Source organism: Delphinapterus leucas, chromosome 17 (assembly GCF_059928025.1).
Source record: "Delphinapterus leucas isolate spDelLeu-1000000601 "Yukka" chromosome 17, BTC_Dleu_Yukka2, whole genome shotgun sequence".
NCBI lineage: Eukaryota > Metazoa > Chordata > Mammalia > Artiodactyla > Monodontidae > Delphinapterus > Delphinapterus leucas.
This window is the reverse complement of record NC_143145.1, coordinates 69,084,023-69,107,527: the sequence shown is the minus strand read 5'-3', so window position 1 is coordinate 69,107,527 and position 23,505 is coordinate 69,084,023. Positions and strand designations below refer to the sequence as shown.

General features: G+C 40.2%; 1 protein-coding gene across 5 annotated transcripts in view; it reads left to right on the top strand.

Annotated features, from left to right (window-relative positions):
- Positions 1-509: 509 nt before the first annotated feature.
- Positions 510-23,505, top strand: part of TERF1 (telomeric repeat binding factor 1) — a 43,883-nt gene continuing 20,887 nt past the window's right edge. For 2 of the 5 annotated variants that reach the window (XM_022595349.2, XM_022595352.2), the window contains exons 1-8: positions 510-842; positions 5,499-5,594; positions 11,820-11,941; positions 13,460-13,546; positions 17,382-17,531; positions 18,281-18,393; positions 21,463-21,522; positions 23,219-23,310. In XM_022595349.2, coding sequence (XP_022451057.1) covers positions 536-842; positions 5,499-5,594; positions 11,820-11,941; positions 13,460-13,546; positions 17,382-17,531; positions 18,281-18,393; positions 21,463-21,522; positions 23,219-23,310 — 1,027 coding nt within the window. In that variant the 5' untranslated portion in view covers positions 510-535. The remainder of the gene's footprint in view (positions 843-5,498; positions 5,595-11,819; positions 11,942-13,459; positions 13,547-17,381; positions 17,532-18,280; positions 18,394-21,462; positions 21,523-23,218; positions 23,311-23,505) is intronic. The other 3 variants (XM_022595351.2, XM_022595350.2, XM_089899036.1) reach the window with 3 other exon arrangements.

Sequence of the window (23,505 nt, the reverse complement as noted above, 5' to 3'; positions counted from 1 at the left end):
GCCTAGGGGCTTATTCTGATGCCCCTTAAGGTTGGAGAAGCACGGATCTAAGTCTGTTGGAAGAGTTTTGGTTCGTGATCGCACAGTAACTGTTAAGTGAATACCAGGATCTAAAGTGTTACGCTCGGAAAATAGTGACAAGTTTTAATCACCTATCTCATTTTTGAAGCACATTGAGGGTAAAATGTTTTTCCATTTTAACTAACCGTGTTGTTGTTCTAGTCAGTGTTGCATTTTAGCACGAGAATAAAGCAGTCCCCCGCTCCCCGACCTCCTGTTCTCTCTCCGCATCCAGCCAGAACTTGTCTAGTTTACCAACAAAACTGCACCCTTGGGTGGCGGGGAATTCAACATCCAGAGGCGGGAGCAGATTTCGGCCAATCAGAAGCCAGGTTCGAGCCGCTCGCCCATCCCGGTGGTGTGTGATTGGTGGTTTCCCACGGGCGGAAGAGACCCTCCGAGGCTCCGCCCCGCGCGGCGCGAGCCAATCGTCGCTCCGCGCAGGAAAAGACAGAAGCAGTGCGAGAGATGTAATATGGCGGAGAACACCGCCTCAGCGGCTCCGAGCCCGCGAGGGCTTGCGGATGGGGAGGATGCAGGTTCCCTGGAGGAGCGGATGGCGGAAACGGCGAGAGATGGTCAGGAGCAGTTTGAGTGCCAGGAACTGCTCGAGTGCCAGATGCAGTTGGGGGCCCCTGAGGAGGAGGAGGACGCGGGCCTGGTGGCTGAGGCCGAGGCGGTAGCTGCCGGCTGGATGCTCGATTTCCTCTGCCTGTCTCTTTGCCGGGCCTTCCGTGACGGCCGCTCGGACGACTTCCACCGCACCCGCGACAGCGCCGAGGGTGAGTGCGGGGCGCGCCCGGGCCGGGGGCGGTGACCGCGGCGGGCTGCCGAGGCCAGGTTTGCGGCGCTGTCCCCCAGGGGGTCGGGGATCGGGCTGCTGCGGCGCCCGAGCGGAGGGCCCCCAGCTCAGAGTTGATCGTTGGTTCCAGTCCCGCATCCGCCTCCTCTCAGCTCCTCAGTTTTGCTCAGATTCATTAGAGTTGAAAGAGGGTTAAGTGAGTTAAAATGAACAAAACTGCACCGAATCCAGTGTCCAGTTCCTTTTGTCGCCTGTGGCGCTTGTGTTTCTTGCTTTTTTCGGCAGAGATACTCCTGTAATGGCATTTATTTAACAAGTCACTGTGACCTAGGCATCAGTGTTTTCTGTTACTTCGGGAGCTATCTAAACCTGGTTTAGCCCGCTGGCTCCGTATAGGCTTCAGAATAAAAGTAACTGACAATGAAATCGACCGCCTACGCAAGACAGCCTGTAAGCGATGGACAGAGACCTTGACGCCTAGAGAAGGCTAGCTGGCTTTTTGAATGATAACCGAAAGATGCTCTGGTATTTATATGAGTTGGCCGTCAACTTATTGCAGCCGAACGCAACCCCAAGATACTATTTAGTAGGAAATCAAATACCTCAGAAAACCGTATTGGTACATTTCAGCTTCACGGTTATCCCGTTGAGTTAGGCAAGTAATCTCAGTTTATAGAGGAGTGAACTAGTTAAAACAACCTAAAGCATTGATAGGTTAAAGGGTTGTTCCAGACGCATGCCTTATCTTCCAATTCAAGAAGCTTTCCTCCGTGTCACAGATAACACTAGAGCCATGGTTAATTAACATTAATTAGGAAGTTAAATCCTGGAATGAAGCCAGTTCATTTAATAATTCGAATTATTATAAAGGCCTCTTTGGGGAGGAGGCTAAAATTATCTATGTGTTAATGAATTTGAATTGGAAATATCAGTATGAGCTCCTGTTCATAACATATAGAAATATCAATGCATATTATACATATATAGACACAGGTTAGGATATACTCATATATTTCCTTGTTCTGTCAGATGAAAGGGTGTAGAAGCAATGTAACCCTAGCAGCATATACTCATATATTTCCTTGTTCTGTCAGATGAAAGGGTGTAGAAGCAATGTAACCCTAGCAGGAAGGGGTACACTTAGCACTCACGTCTTGGTTTCCAATACCATTCTCCAGACAAATGGCCTGATTCTGGGACTGGGACAGGAAATATACAAGTTGAGCCTGGAGCATCTTGTAACAGAAAGTAAAAAAGTGCTAAAAACAAAGCAAAACAAAACCCCCAAAGAAACAAAAAAAAATCCCACAATTATGGGAGTAGTACAAAGGGACACGGGAGCCAACCGCAAGGGCTCCCAATGGCCAAAGCGGAAATAACTCGAGCAAGAAAATACAGTTGACCCTTAAACAACACAGGTGTGAACTGCACCTGTCCACTTACAAGCCAGTTTTTTTCTCAGTAGTAAATAAGACAGTACTACGCAATCTGTGGTTGGTTAAACTGGGAATACAGAGAGCCGACACTGGGATTTTTCAACTGCTCAGAGGGTCAGCGCCCCTAACCCTGGCATTGTTCAAAGGTCAACTGTAGTGTTGGATTATAACCCAACATATAAAATAAATATCCATAAAGTTCATACTGATGTAAATAAATGGTGGAATAAATATACAAATGGAAGAAGAGACAAATCTCCGACGCAGAAGAATTCCAGGTAATTCGTGTAGCTACTCTGTCCTCGAGGTGGAGCGTAACTCCCCACTCCTTAAGTGTGGGCTGCGAAGAGCACAGAATACAAAGGGGGAGAAAGTAGAGAAAGCTGACAGACACTGGCCCACCTAGGTAATCAAGGTCAGCGTCAGCAGTGATAGCTAGTAGCATGTACGCTAGATACAGTGTGATGAAAATGGAACTTTACCTCTGTGACCCTCCTCCCCAAACCCCATAACTCTAGTCTAATCATGAGAAGAATATCAGACAAATCCCAATAGAGAGGTACATTGTACAAAATACCTCAAAATTGTCAAGGTCATCAAAACCAGGGAACGTCTGAGAAACTGTTATAGCCAAGAGATGCCCAAAGAGACATGATGACTAAATGTTATGTGGTGCCCTGGTTGGGGTCTTGCAGCAGAAAAAGGACATTAAGTAAACACTAAGGAAATCTGAATAAAGCATGGACTTTAGTTACTAATGTATCAATATTGGTTAATTAATGTAACATGGAATACTAATTAATGCAAGATGCTAATAACAGGGTAAACTGGGTAGAGGGTATATGGGACCTCTTTACTATCTTTCTTCACTACATTATGTATATTTAAAACCATTCTAAAAAGTAAAGTTTATTTAAAAAAAAAAAAAAAGGACCTTGTAAGGCTCTAGCCCAAGACCCAAGGAGTAATCTAGGTCATCTCCATTATTTGAAGGTTAAAGGCACAGAAACCCAGAAAGAGTAAACTTTTTCAGGTTGCATTGCTAAAACAGATATGCAAACTGTGAACATAATATTGTCTCAGTATTCCATTTTTGACTAAAAGGACTCCCTTTTATCTCTTATAGAATTTCATTTACTACGCTTTTCAAGATTGTAAACATATACAACTCTGATGCTTCCTAGAAAATTCTTAGCTCTTTCATTCCAACTCAGAATTATTCTCCCACCTCACTTATCTCAGATAATGCCTTTTCCAGACTGATATTCCTAACCTGTCTCCACCGTGGGAAGCAGTGTAGAATTGTAATTAAGAGCATGGGCTCCATAGTAAATTGTCTGAGTTTGATTCCGGGCTCTGCTGGTTTATAGCCATAAGACTTGAAGCAATGACTTGGTATCACCAGTTCCCGTGGTACTACAATTTCCTCATCTGTAAAATGGTAGTAATAATGGCATCTACCTCAAAGGGCTGTTGAGAGAAGCAGATGAACTGATATGTATAAAGCAAGGTTCCCCAGCCTCAGCCTGTTGACATTTTGCACCACATGATTCTTTATTCTGTGTATGCTTGAGGGTGGAGGGGGAATGAGGTGGAGGTTCTCCCGTGCATTGTAGGATCCTTGACCTCAGCCACTAGGTGCCAGTAGCACCCCTCCCACTCGTGACAATCAAAAATAGCTCCAGGGGCTTCCCTGGTGGCGCAGTGGTTGGCAGTCCGCCTGCCGATGCAGGGGACACGGGTTCGTGCCCCGGTCCGGGAAGATCCCACATGCCGCGGAGCCTGCGCGTCCGGAGCCTGTGCTCTGCAACGGGAGAGGCCACAACGGTGAGAGGCCCGCGTACCGCAAAAAAAAAAAAAAAAAAACATTGTCTCCAGACATTGCCAAATGTCTCCTAGGGGACAAAATCACCCCTAGTTGAGAACCACTGCTAAGCGCTTAGAGTAGTGCCTGGTATTATAGTTAAGTGCTTAAATATAGTTGTTACTGTTGCTGGTCATTAGATCCTCCCTAATGTAGTGTTTGGTTACAGGTGAGGAAAAAGCAGATAGCCAGGTTCAATCAGGGTAGGTTTTCATTGTTTTTGTTTTGTTTTATGCCTAACAGGTACAAAGAGCAGAAGGGCAGTGGTATGTAGGGTATCTGTAGTTATTGCATACGTAGACTAAATATGGAGGGAAGTGAAGACAGAAAGAATCTGACTTTCTTCCCTAGAATAGGTCTTTCTTCTGTTTTGCTCCTATACCATACTTACCCTTTATGACACATTAAAATTTTAATTAGTCTCTTGCATAATTTTTTGTTTAATTCCTGCCTTCTCAGACTAAAACCTTCTGAGCAGCAGGGACTGGCTATCTTATTATTCAGACATCAGTCCCTACCACTGGCCAGCAGTAGATGTTCAGTCCATGTTGAATAAGTTGTGTTTAAATTTTATATAAATTTTGTGCTCTTTTTGAATCCTATTTAATTATATTATGACTATATTTGGTCCAGATAATCTCTGGTGTAGCGTAAGGTTATGGCATATTAAAATTGAGGAAATAAATACAAATAAATGTATTTATTTGTTTCATCTGCTTAGCAGCTGCAGGACTGTTCTTTTGTTTGCTGGTTAATTTAGTCTTTGTCTTTTATTGCTACATGGTAAATTCAGTGAAAACCAGGATTATGGTTTACTCAGTGTTGTATATACTTACTACCTAGCATAACATCTGGGTGGGTGTTCAAATATTGGGGAGATTAACATTAATAAATGTTTTTAAAATAAAGCTTCGTAAACTGAACAGACTCTCGCTTAACTGAAACCTTGACAGAAATAATATATTTCCTATAATATTAGGCATTTTAAGGTATAAAGTAAGATTCCAGGTAATGGTTTGACACATTTTACAGTTTGGATCTAAATCTCCCTTTTCATTTAGTTTAGACTGCTACCTGTGAAAGTACGTAGTTTTCAAGATTTATTATTCTGCCTGTGAAACATCAGTTTTATTTTGAAGGAAAAGTCTTCATTGTTATTCTTTTTTGTTCTGATTTCCTAAAAATTGTCTATAAATAAAGCATACACTCTAAATTTATGATAATCTTTGGGTGATATTTGTAACTTATTTCTCCGCAAACCACGCAGAGGCACTGCTGGGTCAAGTTTGGAGTTTTGTTTTGATGTTTTAATAAGATTCACTTTCTTCACTTTCAGCTATTATTCATGGATTGTCCAGTCTAACAGCTTACCAACTGAGAACTATATACATATGTCAATTTTTGACAAGAATTGCAGCTGGAAAAACCCTTGGTAAATATGTTTTTATCTTATATTGGACATATTTCAATCTATGTCTAAGGGGAGACAATGAGAAGAAAGAGATGGGAGTAGTCCTTTGTTTTTGCGAGTTTGCTCACGTGTATTTGGCATGTACATCTGTACACAGACATACTTAAAGCTAGTAAAGGAAATATAATCCCTATCTTCTTAGAGTGATGGTTCTCAAATTTTAGCTTGCTTCCGAATTATTAGAGAACTTGTTAAGGAACAGAATGGTGAGTCCCCTTCTCCATTGTGAGTTTCTGATTTAGTAGGGTGAGTGAGGGGCCCTGGAGTTTACATTTCTATTAAGTTCCCAGGTGATTCTGATGTTGCTGTTGGGGGACCATGCTCCGTGTACTCTGTCTTTTTTTTTTTGCGGTACGCGGGCCTCTCACCATTGTGGCCTCTCCCGTTGTGGAGCACAGGCTCTGGACGCGCAGGCCCAGCGGCCATGGCTCACGGGCCCAGCCGCTCCGCGGCATGTGGTATCTTCCCAGACCGGGGCAGGAACCCGTGTCCCCTGCATTGGCAGGCGGACTCTCAACCACTGCGCCACCAGGGAAGCCCATGTGTACTCTGTCTTAAAGATGTCACTAAATGGGGCTATGGTAACTTTGTGGTGACTCCTATTGCTATCATGCATACTCTTTTTCTAACTGGCAACAATGATATTTGAAACCTCTTATTTGAGCTTGATTTTAGCACTTACTTAATAAGGGAATATGATTTTATAACTATAATTCTCTCTCTCCCTTGTCCTCATAGTTTATTTATTTTTATTTTTTAAAGCATGGATCATTCTTTTTTTTTTTCTTTTATTTATTTATGTCTGTGTTGTGTCTTCATTTCTGTGCCAGGGCTTTCTCTAGTTGCGGCAAGTGGGGGCCACTCTTCATCGCGGTGTGCGGGCCTCTCACTATTGCGGCCTCTCTTGTTGTGGAGCACAGGCTCCAGATGCACAGGCTCGGTAATTGTGGCTCACGGGCCTAGTTGCTCCGCGGCATGTGGGATCTTCCCAGACGGGGGCTCGAACCCGTGTCCCCTGCATTGGCAGGCAGATTCTCAACCACTGCGCCACTAGGGAAGCCCCTCATAGTTTATTTTAGGTTGTAATGGCCAGGCTGGGTTCAGTTTATCAGTAATGGCTAATATTTACAGCATGGTTATTTAAAGGACCTTTTTTTTTTTTTTTACATCTTTATTGGAGTATAATTGCTTTACAATGGTGTGTTAGTTTCTGCTTTATAACAAAGTGAATCAGTTGTACGTATACCTATGTTCCCATATCTCTTCCCTCTTGCGTCTCCCTCCCTCCCACCCTCCCTATCCCACCCCTCTAGGTGGTCACAAAGCACTGAGCTGATCTCCCTGTGCTATACGGCTGCTTCCCAATAGCTAGCTGTTTTACATTTGGTAGTATATATATGTCCATGCCACTCTCTCACTTTGTCACAGCTTACCCTTCCCCCTCACCATATCCTCAAGTCCATTCTCTAGTAGGTCTGTGTCTTTATTCCTGTCTTACCCCTAGGTTCTTCATGACATTTTTTTTCTTAAATTCCATATATATGTGTTAGCATACAGTATTTGTCTTTCTCTTTCTGACTTACTTCACTCTGTATGACAGACTCTAGGTCCATCCATCTCATTACAGATAGCTCAATTTCGTTTCTTTTTATGGCTGAGTAATATTCCATTATATATATGTGCCACATCTCCTTTATCCATTCATCTGATGATGGACACTTAGGTTGTTTCCGTCTCCTGGCTATTGTAAATAGAGCTGCAATGAACATTTTGGTACATGACTCTTTTTGAATTATGGTTTTCTCAGGGTATATGCCCCGTAGTGGGATTGCCGGGTCATATGGTAGTTCTATTTGTAGTTTTTAAGGAACCTCCATACTGTTCTCCATAGTGGCTGTACCAATTCACATTCCCACCAGCAGTGCAAGAGTGTTCCCTTTTCTCCACACCCTCTCCAGCATTTATTGTTTCTAGATTTTTTGCTGATGGCCATTCTGACTGGTGTGAGATGATATCTCATTGTAGTTTTGATTTGCATTTCTCTAATGATTAATGATGTTGAGCATTCTTTCATGTGTTTGTTGGCAGTCTGTATATCTTCTTTGGAGAAATGTCTGTTTAGGTCTTCTGCCCATTTTTGGATTGGGTTGTTTGTTTTTTTGTTATTGAGCTGCATGAGCTGCTTATAAATTTTGGAGATTAATCCTTTGTCAGTTGTTTCATTTGCAAATATTTTCTCCCATTCTGAGGGTTGTCTTTTGGTCTTGTTTATGGTTTCCTTTGCTGTGTAAAAGCTTTGAAGTTTCATTAGGTCCCATTTGTTTATTTTTGTTTTTATTTCCATTTCTCTAGGAGGTGGGTCAAAAAGGATCTTGCTGTGATTTATGTCATAGAGTGTTCTGCCTATGTTTTCCTCTAAGAGTTTGATAGTTTCTGGCCTTACATTTAGGTCTTTAATCCATTTTGAGCTTATTTTTGTGTATGGTGTTAGGGAGTGATCTAATCTCATACTTTTACATGTACCTGTCCAGTTTTCCCAGCACCACTTATTGAAGAGGCTGTCCTTTCTCCACTGTACATTCCTGCCTCCTTTATCAAAGATAAGGTGACCATATGTGTGTGGGTTTATCTCTGGGCTTTCTATCCTGTTCCATTGATCTGTCTTTCTGTTTTTGTGCCAGTACCATACTGTCTTGATTACTGTAGCTTTGTAGTATAGTCTGAAGTCAGGGAGCCTGATTCCTCCAGCTCCGTTTTTTGTTCTCAAGATTGCTTTGGCTATTCGGGGTCTTTTGTGTTTCCATACAAATTGTGAACTTTTTTGTTCTACTTCTGTGAAAAATGCCAGTGGTAGTTTGATAGGGATTGCATTGAATCTGTAGATTGCTTTGGGTGGTAGAGTCATTTTCACAATATTGATTCTTCCAATCCAAGAACATGGTATATCTCTCCATCTATTTGTATCATCTTTAATTTCTTTCATCAGTGTCTTATAATTTTCTGCATACAGGTCTTTTGTCTCCTTAGGTAGGTTTATTTCTAGATATTTTATTCTTTTTGCTGCAGTGGTAAATGGGAGTGTTTTCTTGATTTCACTTTTGGATTTTTCATCATTAGTGTATAGGAATGCCAGAGATTTCTGTGCATTAATTTTGTATCCTGCTACTTTACCAAATTCACTGATTAGCTCTAGTAGTTTTCTGGTAGCATCTTTAGGATTCTCTATGTATAGTATCATGTCATCTGCAAACAGTGACAGCTTTACTTCTTCTTTTCCGATTTGGATTCCTTTTATTTCCTTTTCTTCTATGATTGCTGTGGCTAAAACTTCCAAAACTATGTTGAATAAGAGTGGTGAGAGTGGGCAACCTTGTCTTGTTCCTGATCTTAGTGGAAATGCTTTCAGTTTTTCACCATTGAGGACGATGTTGGCTGTGGGTTTGTCATATATGGCCTTTATTATGTTGAGGAAAGTTCCCTCTATGCCTGCTTTCTGCAGGGTTTTTATCATAAATGGTGTTGAATTTTGTCTAAAGCTTTCTCTGCGGCTGTTGAGATGATCGTATGGTTTTTCTCCTTCAGTTTGTTAATATGGTGTATCATGTTGATTGATTTGCGTATATTGAAGAATCCTTGCATTCCTGGAATAAACCCCACTTGATCATGGTGTGTGATGATCCTTTTAATGTGCTGTTGGATTCTGTTTGCTAGTATTTTGTTGAGGATTTTTGCATCTATGTTCATCAGTGATATTGGCCTGTAGTTTTCTTTCTTTGTGATGTCCTTGTCTGGTTTTGGTATCAGGGTGATGGTGGCCTCGTAGAATGAGTTTGGGAGTCTTCCTCCCCCTGCTATATTTTGGAAGTGTTTGAGAAGGATAGGTGTTAGCTCTTCTCTAAATGTTTGATAGAATTCGCCTGTGAAGCCATCTGGTCCTGGGCTTTTGTTTGTTGGAAGATTTTTAATCACAGTTTCACTTTCAGTGCTTGTGATTGGTCTGTTCATATTTTCTATTTCTTCCTTATTCAGTCTTGGCAGGCTGTGCATTTCTAAGAATTTGTCCATTTCTTCCAGGTTGTAAAGGACCTTTTGATGCAAATAATTCCATATTTATATTGGGTTTTACAATTTACAAAATGCTTTCCTGGCAGTCTCCAGTGGTGGGCCGTAATCGCACGGAACTGTTCACTTATAAACAGACTGGGTGGCAGGAATTCCCACCCTATTAGGACCGCTCTGGGAGCCCACACTCATCCAGCTCTGGCTCATGTGGTGTGCTGTGTTGTGGGGGTGAGTTGGACCCGGACAGTCAGTGGATTAGGGCTAGAGACAAAGCAGACGTGCGGAAGACGGTAGGTAGGTAGGCTGGCTGGGCTGGTGGCAGAGGAAGAAAACGGGCCGATGTAGACCATAAGCTAACATGGTTCATAGAGCTGTATGGTAAATTAAATGTGACAGAATGTTCTAGAAGTGCCTGGCTGGGCTTCACATATAGCAGTTGTTCATTATATTCTTATTTTCCCTTCCAACAACTTTTTCTCTCAAAACAAGGGTGCAAAAAAAATCCCTGTTTTGTGTGTGACCCCATGGTTTAATCTTGAAATTCACCAGGGTGCATCTTAGATATAATAGGCTGGGGTCAGTGATCAAGAATCACTATATTTCAAGAGAGGCAGCATTTAAAACTTAATTTTAGTTTATGTATTGGATTTTCAACTACACGTGACCCTGAATTTCAAATGGAGATGTTTGTGTGTAATTTGCTAAGTAGTTACCAGCCACTGCGAGTCTTTGATAAGAATAAGCTGATAAATTCTATTTTAAGAAAGTTTAACAGTAGTACAAATATTATCTCATTAAGTATTCACATTGTATTTATTTACAGCATTTTTTTGTTTGTTTTGTTTTGTTTGCGGTATGCGGGCCTCTCACTGTTGTGGCCTCTCCCGTTGCGGAGCACAGGCTCCGGACGCAGGCTCAGTGGCCATGGCTCACGGGCCCAGCCGCTCTGCGGCACGTGGGATCTTCCCAGACTGGGGCACGAACCCGTGTCCCCTGCATCGGCAGGCGGACTCTCAACCACTGCGCCACCAGGGAAGCCCACATTTACAGCATTTTATAGGTGAGGAAACTGAGGCTTAGAAAGGCAAAATAACTTTTTCAACACCACACAGGTAGTACATGATAGAGTCTGGAATAAACTCCAAAGTTTTAAAAACCACTATACAGTATCGCAACAAATGGTATATGGTGATGAAAAAGAGGAAGGAGTAAAACGGTGACTCCTTAGGTTTTTTTAAAATAAATTTATTTATTTATTTTGGCTGTGTTGGGTCTTCGTTGCTGTGCGCGGGCTTTCTCTAGTTGCGGCGAGCGGGGGCTACTCTTCGTTGTGGCGTGTGGGCTTCTCATTGCTGGGCTTGGGCTCTAGGCGCGTGGGCTTCAGTAGTGTGGCACGCAGGCTCAGTTGTGGCACGCGGGCTCAGTAGTTGTGGCATGTGGGCTCAGTAGTTGTGGCTTGCAGGCTCTAGAGCACAGGCTCAGTAGTTGTGGTGCACAGGCTTAGTTGCTCCGCGGCATGTGGGATCTTCCCAGACCAGGGCTCGAACCCGTGTCCCCTGCGTTGGCAGGCGGATTCTTAACCACTGCGCCACCAGGGAAGTCACTCCTTAGGTTTTTAAGCTTTGGTGATTGGAATAATGTTGGTAGAGAGATAAGTTCTTGATTGATCCTGTTTCAAATATCTACAAAATATATAACAAGGATTTAAAGTAGTATATGCGAAAATCAAATTTCACAATAAACTAATTTCATGCTCTATCTCAATGAAGTTTGTTATACTGCAGTTAGACTTACAAACCATTTAAGAATTCTGTTATTGTGACACCTTATATAAAATATAATTTATTTCAGGTCTTAAAATCAGTATTTTAGTAGAGAAAATCTTCAGATGTTTTGTGAACTCATATATAGCCTTTTCTGTTTTTTATTTTTTATTTTTTTTAAGTTGATTTTAATGAGGAAATTAACTTGAAAAATCTTCCCTAAACTGGTATATACGAGAGCAGTGCCTGGCACATAGTATACACTCAGTCAATGTTTAAAGAAATGAATTTATAAAAAAATTAACAAAGTAAAGTTCTTCATGGCTTTCTAAGTTACTTATTTTTATTTTGGTTTTAAAAGATGCACAGTTTGAAAGTGATGAACAGATTACACCCTTGGAATCAGCCCTGATGATTTGGGCGTCAATTGAAAAGGAACATGACAAGCTTCATGAAGAAATACAGAATTTAATTAAAATTCAGGTATGAGTGTTACTTTGTGTTTATTATTATTATTTTGCTAGAAAATAAAAACAACATCTAAAGAAACTAAGAGCCACCTAATAGAAGTTGGATGGTAAACCTGTAGTAAAATATAATATAATCATTCTCTTTAGAAATTTGACCTATGATTTATTGTCTTGACATGAGGACTAAGAGTTGTTGGGACTTAATGTTTTCTACCTAAGTGCATATTGCCCCCACGTTGGAAAATATGCCAAATCTATTTAAAGATTACTAAACAACTTTCAAAAACCAGTGGTTTATGCTCTCCCATTTAAAGATTACCTTTTATTATATTTTTTTTTAATATTTTTTTTGCCCACACCACATGGCATGCGGGATCTTAGTTCCGTGACCAGGGGTTGAACCCACTCCCCCTGCAGTGGACACGCAGAGTCTTAACCACTGGACCACTAGAGAAGTCCCTAAAGATTATCAAATAATAAGAAATGAATGGGTTTTTGCAATTAAGAGAATGTAAAATTTTAACTATGTAGAGAAAATGTTAGTAGGAGTAGCCTATTAAAGAGTGAGAAACCAAAGAAAGTCATTCAAAGATATAATAGCAGGGAAAATGTTTTGTTTACAGGCAAAGTATGTGCTCAGGAATTTCATAGTTAAATAAACTTTTCCTAGTTTTTAAAAAAGTTTTCATGGTTGGGTAGGAGAAAATCCAGGTGGTGTCCCACCTTCTCAGGAATTAATTATTGACGGTGTGGTGACTGGCAATTAGAATTAAGACCTGAAGAGAATCGGCAGAAAAATGACTGCTGCTTTTAAGAATTTCAACCCAGGGCAAAGGGATTTGTCATGTTATCCCAATCTTTTGGAGTTCTAGGGGAAGCAGGCCTTTGCTAAATATACCAGTAAAGTTGAACGGGTTACATAAAATACATAGCAAACGTGTAATAATATATTGCTTACTGTTTGCCAGATACTGTTCTAAGCACTTTTATATATAACTCTTTAATCCTCACAACTGCCCTGTGAAATAGGTACTATTATTTTCACCATTTTACATTGGTGTAAAGAAACGGAGGCGCCAAGAGGTTAAATAGCTTTCCCAAGTTTACAAACCTACCCAGATGGTAATGGTGGTACTATATCTTACCACATATGGTATCAAAAAAGGCCAGTTTATAAAATGATTATTCAAAAGCATCTGGCTTCCTGAGTTTCTGTTAGAGATTTTCCTGGGGTCCTAAGTAGCAACTTTTATATATCCTAATCATCACAAACACCATCCATCTACCCCTTCTCTCTCTTCCCTTTTGCTCAAAATGACTGTTTAGGTGGGTCCTCAATATATATAATGTAGCTCCTGATTTATTTATTAATTCTTGCCTTTAATATCATTTATCAAATCAAAATTATTAAGCTACATAAGAATATTTTAAATGAAGCAGTTTAGACTTACCTGAGTTATTTCAATATTAAACAACAATTAGATATTTTAAAAAGCAATCTAAGGTTTGTATTTGTCATCCTGTCTTTTAGGCTATAGCTGTTTGCATGGAAAATGGAAATTTTAAGGAAGCAGAAGAAGTCTTTGAAAGAATATTTGGTGACCCAAATTCTTATACGGTAATTATTTAAATTAGAATCAGAAGTTTGGAGCCGTTTATATGGAATAAGGAAAATTGAAAGAACATTGGAGGAGAAAAGAAACGTTTTCTCTTTTAAACAGTATAGTCCAACAGAAATATAATGCCAGTCCCATATGTGATTTTAAATTTTCTAGTAGCCTGGCTTCCCTGGTGGCGCAGTGGTTGAGAGTCCGCCTGCCGATGCAGGGGATGCGAGTTCGTGCCCCAGTCCGGGAAGATCCCACATGCCGCAGAGCGGCTGGGTCCGTGAGCCATGGCTGCTGAGCCTGCGCGTCCAGAGCCTGTGCTCCGCAACGGGAGAGGCCACAACAGTGAGAGGCCCGCGTACAGCAAAAAAAAAAAAAAAAAAAAATTCCTAGTAGCCACATTAAAAAAGTAAAAAGAAACAAGTAAAACTAATTTTAGTAACACTTTATTTTAACCCAGTATATCCAAAAACATTATTCTTTTTAACAATCAATGTAAAAAATATTGGTGAGATATTTTGCACTCCCTTTTTTGTACAGTCAGCCTCTGTATCCTGGGTTCCATATCTGGGGATTCAACCAACTGCAGATTGAAAATATTAAGGGGGAAAAAATTCCAGAAAGTTTCAAAAAGCAAAACTTGAATTTGTCACACACTGGCAACTATTTACATAGCATTTACATTGTATTAGGTATTATAGGTTATCTAGATATGATTTAAAATATATGTGAGGAAATGTGTAGGTTATATGCAAATACTACACCATTTTATATAAGGGACTTGAGCATCCTTGGATTTTGGTACCCGAGGGGAGTCCTGGAGCCAATCCCATGTGGATACCAAGGTACAACTGTAGTAAGTCTTTGAAATCTAGGGTGTATTTTATACTTAAGGCTAAATTCAGGCTTACGCCTTTCAAGGGCTGAGTAGCCTTGTGTGGCTAGTGGCTACCATATTGAGCAGTGCAGGTGTAGGGAAATGCATTATAACTTGCTTATTTTTCTGGAGGTTTCTTATGTTATCACTAGTTTTTGTGTGTATGTGTAATGTTAAGGTCAATAGAAGTTAATTTTTCAGTATTAAAAACAAAGTTATGAGAGCAAATTAAGCTTATTCAAAGAAATGTAGTTTTATACAGTTTTTAGTGAATTCTTTATTGAACAATAGCATACCTTTAGTAGAGTACATGTATCATAAGTGTATAAGTAGGTGTATTTTCACAAAAGGAACACACTTGTGTGGTGACCTCCTAGATCAAGAAACAGAACATCATCAGCACCCTCCAGGCACTATCCCAACCACCTTCTCAAGGGTAACCGCTATCCTGACTTGTAACATCCAAGATTAGTCTTTCTTATTTCTGAACTTTATATAACGGAATCATATAGCAAGTTTATATTTGTAAGAGAGATACATGGTGTTGCTTATAACAATCGTTTGTTCATTCTCATTGCTCCACTGTAGGAATATACTACAATTTATCCATTCTACTGTGGATGGACATTTGAGTTATTTCCTTATTTTGTCCATTACATTCCTTTACATGTCTTTTGTAGAAAAAATATATGTGTTTCTATTGGGTATATACTTCGGAATAGAATTGGTGAGTTGTAGGATATGCACATACTCAGTTTTAGTAGATACTGCCAGAATTTTCCAAAGTAGTTATTATCAATTCCTGCAGTAGTGTGGGAGAGTTCCAGTTGCTTCACAGACCTTATATGTGGTTTTCATTATAGTCATTCAGGCAAATATGTAGTGCTATCACATTGGGTTTTAATTTCTGTTTCTTTGATGATTAATGAAGTTGAGTACCTTTTCACATGGTGGTTTGGGGGAGAGGGAATCACCTTAATTCACTGAAGGACTGAGCCTTTAGTAAGGCTTATTCTATCTCTAATTTGCCCCTGTTCCTACAGTGTAACCCTCCTGAGATTTCAAGTGGAAGCCTGGTATGTTTATTGGGTTCCCTGCCCTTACTTTTTTGCCTTAGTACTGTGAGACTACTGAAAATTCCACTGTACTTGTACGTCACAGAAGAGGAAACTTTATGGCCAGTAAGCCTAAGAGAGAAAGTGTTAACCTCACTAATATTCATAATCAGGTTAATACCAAGTAATATATTGAAATAGCATTTCCTATACTTCTGATTGGCAATGATTAAAAATGTCTTAGCATACCAACAGTTGGCTCAAAATGTGGAGAAATGATAAAAGTGCCATACCTTCCTCTCAGAAGGGTAAATTGGTACTTAAGCTTTGGAGAGCATTTTAACAAAATCAGTAAGCATGCATTCCAGCAATGCCACTTCTAGATAAATACCCTAGAGTAACTGTTTTTACTTTCACTGCATACTTTTAAAACCATGAAGCTTTATTAAAAAAATAAAAACTGAAAAAAGAAAACTAGGCTGTACTGTGACAATTGTTCTGGGATAGAGCTTGAGAAGTGGAATTTTTTTAAAGCTTTATAGCCTTATTGTGCAACCAGCATTGAAAGAACTGTTGTCTAAGAAAAACTTGTACTGTGCCCAAGAAGACATGTAGGAAAATGTTTAATAGCATTGTGGTAATAGAAAATAGCCTACATGCTTTCAACAGGCTGGAGAGAAAGGTGAATAAATGGTATATATTTTTTAAATTTTACTTTTATTTATTTATTTATTTATTTTTGACTGCGTTGGGTCTTCATTGCTGTGCGCAGGCTCTCTCCAGTTGCGGCGATGGGTGGGGGGGGCACTCTTTGTCACGGTGCGCGGGCTTCTCATTGCGGTGGCTTCTCCTGTTGCGGATCCCGGGCTCTAGGCGTGTGGGCTTCAGTAGTTGTGGCACACGGACTCAGTTGTTGTGGCTCGCGGGCTCTGGAGCGCAGGCTCAGTAGTTGTGGCGCACGGGCTTAGTGGCTCCGCGGCACGTGGGATCTTCCCGGACCAGGGTTTGAACCCGTGTCCCCTGGACTGACAGGCGGATTTTTAACCACTGTGCCACCAGGGAAGCCCCTAAATGTTTTTTTTTGCTTTTGTTTTTGTTTTTGTTTTTTTTTGCGGTATGGGGCCCTCTCACCGTTGTGGCCTCTCCCGTTGCGGAACACAGGCTCTGGTGGCGCAGGCTCAGTGGCCATGGCTCACGGGCCCAGCCGCTCCGCGGCATGTGGGATCGTCCCGGACCGGGGCACGAACGCGTGTCCCCTGCATCGGCAGGCGAACTCTCAACCACTGCGCCACCAGGGAAGCCCGAAACTTTCTATATTTTGCTCAACTCTCTGACATCCATGTTGATTTGATATTTATAGAATTACTAGTTACTTTCACTGTTGTACAGTATTCCATTGATCAAAAATACCACTTAGGGCTTTTATCAAAAATACCATTTAGGGCTTTACACCATTGGTATGAAGTTAAAACCATGCTAAACAATGCTATATATATTGTTTATGGATGCATACATATGTAGTGCAAGTGTAAAGGAATGCGTGGATGTGCTAAAGTTCTAAATTCAGCATAATGGTTACCTTGAGAAGAGGAAGACCAGGGTGGGGGAGGGTGCCATCAGATTATGGTAGTAAATAAGGCTTCTATTATACAGATAATTATTTATTTCTTAAGAAATAAAACTTGGTAATGGATATTTAGGTTCATAAGGTTTTTTAATTCTTTTGCATATGTGTAAAATATTAAATTTTTTTAAGTCAAAAAATATATTTGGTGGGCATTTAAAACGGGAGCATTTTTAAAACCTCTTGAGTTTTTGTTTATAAAGTGATTTTTTTCAATTAAATAATATGACAAAATTTCTAGTATTTTATTTGTGCTTTATGTGCTAGTAAGTTTCTTCTGTTTTCTTTAGCCTTTAAAAAGGAAATTGCTTATGATAATCTCTCAGAAAGATACATTCCATTCCATTTTTCAACACTTCAGCTACAACCACATGATGGAGAAAATTAAGAGTTACGTGAATTATGTGCTAAATGAAAAATCGTCAACCTTTCTAATGAAGGTATGCATATTTCAGAGAGATTCTAAACAGACTTAAGAGTAATTGTTACAATAAAGGAGAATACTTGAAATAGAAATTCTTCAAAACTAATCAGAATTTTATTTAGTGATTTTGTAGAAGAATGTGGTGAAATGTTATAATTAGTGGATCTAAAGGGTTTATTGGTTATCTTTGTAGTATTTTTACAACTTTTCAAAGTAAAAGTTGGGGAAATTTTTCAAAATAGAAAGTTGAGGGGAAAGTTATCAAAATGAATTAAGAAATAAGTGAAAATAAATAGTTTAATTAAATTTAAATGAAATTTTTAGCATATTTTTGGGAAAAGTCAAATTGGACTGAAGAAGGGTCATTAAAATTTTTCTTTTTACACCTTATCCTGTGTTAGCCTCAAAAAGTTTTAACTTAATATGTTATACGAGAGCATTAATTTGAGATAGTTTTATTTTAAAATACATAGAATCTTTAAAAAAATTTTTTTAGAGTAACCTTTTATCTTAACACTGACTAGAGAGCATTGTCTGTATCAAGTACCTTTGCAAGGAAAGCCCTTCTCCATAATTCTTATTAACCAAGCAGGTTGCTGATGGTGATATCATAGTTACTGAGGAAAATAACAATGCACTGCCCTTTATTGACCTGTGACAAGACACTTGGGTTATGACTGTCAAAGAACAAGAAGGCTTAATTAAATGTTACTTGTTTTAAATGTCTTAATGCATCCCTTCGTCTCCTGCAACCCCCTTTTTAAGGCAGCAGCAAAAGTAGTGGAAAGTAAAAGAGCAAGAACAGCAGCTTCTCAAGATAAACCTAATAGTAATGATATTGAATTGGAAACGGAAGCTAATTTGGATATAGGAGAAAGGTTTGTAAATTCATTAGTATATTTTTTGTCTTATGAATGTAATATCTATGTAAAAGTGATGCTAGCGAACCATTGTTAATAAAAATGATTATCGAGTAGTGGGTATATTGCGTTACTGATGGCTAACATTTGGATGTTTGGGAGTGCTGTAGAGTTAGGGCTTACGCATATTCTGTTACATATGCTAAGCAAAAGTAGAGAGAAAATAGCACTGTGTAGCTAGTGTGAGTGACATCATTTATCATTCTCAGGGAACATGAGCTCTAGAACAGTGTTGATGTTGAAAGCCTGAGTCATCTGTGCCCCTTAGTTCTCAAATCCTACATGCCCTCATGTGACTGTGGTACTGAGGGTTATTCTAATATGTTAAAATATTGTTCATCTTCTCTAAGGGTAGGCTAACTGCTTCATCTGGTGCGCAAGTGCAGAAACAGTGATTTGCTCCAGCGCGGGAGGGAAACAAACCTGTGTCAGTCCTACAAGTTGAGAGACGAGAGTTCAGTTTCTAAAATTATTTCTTCTTTAGGGATTTTCAAGGGTAATTTTTACAGAATTGGCTTTTACCTTTTGCTTTAGAAACTAACCCTACTGAAGAAGATAAACTCTACCATTATAATGATCTTTTCTACTGAACCTGTGGTCCATTCCTCCTCTTCATCCACCCTTAAACCAAGGCCAAATAGTCAAATCCTTCTGGTCTCTGGATGGATGTATTTGGCAGTGGATGTAATATTACTCTTTTCTTGGGACCATGACGTAAGCGCTGTAAGTCCCCATCTTAACTACTTATTGAGAGGTGGGGATTGGAGTCAGAGTTGGATAGACATGGCATTGGTCACACTTCAGGACTGAGCTCAGTCTTACAGTTCTTTTTGTCCCTGCCTATCAGAGCATGATCTGTTCCTCACTGCTTCATCTCCCCAAGGGCTCTATTGCAGTCTTATTGCTCATTGGGTTTTTCCTAAGACCCATTTTGAGAAGTAGGGATTTCATTTTTATTGGCTCAGTTATTTCATTTTGTTTAGGAAATCAAAGTTTAGTAGTACCAAGACCCAATGCATTCTATGGCCCAGGCTTCCTGCCTACTGTAATACTGCCTTAAAGTAAAATAAGATTAGAACTTACCGTGATTCTTGCATATAATGAACATGTTTCCTATGTATTCTCCTAATGTAGTACTACCCACTTATTTCAAATGCCTTCCTAGACACAAACACAGTTCAGTGTGTAAAACAGAGCTCTAGATGTTCTCATCTGTCTCTCTACCCTAACTCTCCTCCTTTACCTCACACATCCAGTTGGTTATCTCCCCAAGTGTTACGAATTCCATATCAGAAATGCCCCTCTAATCCATTCTTGCCATTTATATCCTAGATTATTACTTAGCTTTGTGCCACACAAATCCATTCTTGATGTGACTTCCAGGGTTACCTTCCCATAAAAATAAATCTGTTTAACTCACTTCCCAGCTTAATAACCTCTGTTGGCTTTCTGTTTCCTACTTGATGAATTAGATTTTGGTTTTTTTTTTTTTTTGCGATACGCAGGCCTCTCACTGTTGCGGCCTCTCCCGTTGCGGAGCGCAGGCTCAGTGGCCATGGCTCACGGGCCCAGCCGCTCCGCGGCATGTGGGATCTTCCCGGACCGGGGCACAAACCCATGTCCCCTGCATCGGCAGGCGGACTCTCAACCACTGCACCACCAGGGAAGCCCGATGAATTAGATTTTATTGCATGGCTTTCAAAGCCGTATATAGCCCCTTTCTGGGTGGTTTTTTTTTTTTTCCCCCTCATATACACCTTGCCCCTAAGCATTAGCCCCTCCCTGCCCACATCCATGGCACTTTCTAGCTATACAACTTGATCTTCAAATATTACAAGTTCTTTCATGCCTTGACTCTTGCTTCAATTTTGGATTTCCTTCTTTCTCTTCAAGGTAAGCTCTTATTTGCCATTCAAGTTCTAGCTCAAACTTCACCTATAAGAAGTCTTGTTGAGCTCTGAGCAGAGTTGTCACTTGTGTGCTCCCACAGCACCAAGTCATACCTCTATAGGAGGACTTATCTTCGAGAATAACATATCTGTTTACCTATCTATCTCACTAGATGGAGAGTTTTTTGGAGGTTCTTAAATAGCTTTGAATCCTTGGTGCGTAGTTCATTACCAGGCATGCATTACATCTTGTAGTGCACTAGACACAGGGAGAAAAACCAAAAACTAGAGACATGGTAAAGATAAGAATCAAGCAAATATCAAAACCATCCTGGGAGTCAAATTCACCAGTTTCAAGGCAAGAATGAATAAGACGTAAGTAAAGCAAGGATAGAAACAGAAGTGTGATTTCAAGGTCCGACAAATGCCGGGAAAGATGAAACCCTCGTGCTGTTAATACTAGATGAAATATTTTGTTCTGGTAAAGCTTATAAACTATTTGAGGCAATAAGAATTACAGACTTGAAACAGAAACAGTAGCAGACATTACATAATTTGTCGTTAAAGTTTAAAGATAGACTTAAATGCTGAAGGAGTTTGAGGGACAGCTTCAAGAAAGTGTGAACATGGAGCCAGACCTTGAAGGATGGTTAAGGTTTTTACAGGTGGATGGAAGAAGAAATGTCATTTCAGGAGAGAGGAAGAGTTCCAGTGAAGGCATCGAGCTGTAGATGGTCATGCTGTGTTTGTCGGAGCTAATTTTAACTATAGAAGAGGGGAGGAATTTTATTAAAAAGGCTGGTTGGAGACTGCTGGGGAGGATAAGAAATTAAACTTGAATTCATAGAAATAAAGATCCATGAGAGAGTTTTTGAAAGAGTGACATTGTGAATGCTCAGTTACAGTTCAATTCTGCTGAACTTATGTTTGGGGAAGACATTGATTTAATGTCTCTGGTAAGCACATCTGGGCAAAAATTATCCATGTTGTAATAGACGGTAAAGGTCTTAATTTTACCAGAGTTTCTTTCCAGAGATACGTTTTATAAGTTGAAAAATGGCTTGATTATGTGGAAAGTACAGTCCTGATGAAAAGTTTCTCTTGTTTACATTCTTACAAATGTTTTCTTCTTTTAAAGTGTTAGTGACAAACAGTCTGCGGTAACTGAATCCTCAGGGGATACAGTATCCTTATTGAGGTGAAGTAAATTGACATTTTTCTTCTCTGTGTTTAAAATCTTTGAAACAATTCATGCAAACCTAGGTAGGTTATAATAACTGCCATGCAAATGGTATGGTTTGAAGAATTATCGCAGGGTCCTACTTACCTCCACAAATATTTAAGACCCTGATGGGTCTTGAAAAGCCAAACTATGGAGACCTGCGTCTTGGGATCCTGGGTTGTTTCACATTATTTCTACAAGGAGTGCACGTGGAGGGAGTACCTGGACTTAAAGCAAATAATTAGTAAACTCTTATTCTGTCAGAAACAAGGGTGTGATGCTGGGGCAGGAAGGGGATGGAGCTTACATTTCTGATGAATGCCCCAAATTGCGATTTTATGAAATTACTTAAAAAGCTGTTTAATCTATTAGAAATGCTATAACAGACAATGTAACATGTTCAGAGAGCAGAACGTCTGCATGAATGATTTCATAGTGTAGAGCAGTTGGGATGCTAAATGGAACTGTGGGGCGGGGGTGGCTGACTTGGTGTGGAGGAGGTCACTGGAGATGAGGAGTTGAGGGGCCAGTTTGTTATCTGGGTTATCCATGGAAACACGGAAATAATTCATGGTGATGGTGGCACTCGGGGATAGAGAAAGATCTGCGAATCATGGGAGGTGCTTGGAAGGATAGTGAAAGATTATGGAGCATGGTAGATAGCGATACACCTCAGTGGCATGAATCCTCAAAGGCTAAGATTTCTGTGGAAGCAGGATCCTGAAGGTGGCATCCATTAGGAAATGGAAAGTATAAAGACCCACCTCTCGGAGCCTGTGGTTTGCGGAAGATGAAGCTAATCTCTACTTAAGGAGGCCACAAAGGAGAGAAATATTGTTCCCAGGGGAGAGCTAGACTTTAGACAGACGACGAAGTTGAGACTGGCATTCCAGAGAGCACAGTTGAAAGTTTGGGGATGGCGGGAAAGCATTAGTAGGTTGCATAGAGCGCTTACAGGGGTCAAAGTATAGATTTTAGGTGGTGATAAAATAGCTGCCTAAGCTTAGCTGAACTTTTTTTTTTCCATTTTAGTCTGTTCCTTTGTAAGTTTGAATAATACGAACATTGCAGGTTGTCAAAAAATTCTGTCACATCCTGTATTTCCAAACAGTCTTACCTTTCCAGAAAGCCCTTTCTGGAATCTATGAAGATAAGTGATAACTACCATCATGTATAAAGGAATTTTGGAATTTCTCTAATTGGAATGCCAAAAGAATCTTGATTTCTGAGTAGATGAGATGGAGAAAATAAATGGGAGAGAGGGAAGTCTGAAGAAGAAAAATCTTAAGAGGCTAAAGATTAAGATGGGGCATTAGGACTTCCCTGGTGGCGCAGTGGTTGGGAGTCCGTCTGCCGAGGCAGGGAACGTGGGTTCGTGCCCCGGTCCGGGAGGATCCCATGTGCAGCGGAGTGGCTGGGCCTGTGGGCCGTGGCCGCTGGGCCTGCGCGTCCGGAGCCTGTGCTCCGTGACGGTAGAGGCCACGGCAGTGAGAGGCCCGCGTACCGCAAAAAAAAAAAAAAAAGATGGGGCATTAGTGCAAGGAGAGCACCAAAGGGAAACAGACCAAAGTAGAGGCAGGTCCTGGATAGAGATTGAGACAAATCATCTACCTTTTTCTATAGCTTTTCTAGTCTTTGCAGAACAAGTCACAAGCTTTTGTGTTTCATTTAGGTCTCACAAAAATCTCTTCTTATCTAAGTTGAAACATGGAAGCCGACAACAAGATGTTGATAAGAAAGAGGAAAGAGCGGAAACTCTTCAAAGTAAGTACATTTATTACAGTTTTCAGAGTGGAGAATCGATACTTGAAAGCGATCCAGCCCTTGACCACACCCCACAACACACAAACACACATCAGAAAACTAAAGCACGAAGGGATTAAATGTCATGACTTCAAAGAGATAGTTAGAGGTGGTGCTTAATTTAGAAAGTTAAAGTTGGTTCTTGTTATTTACAGT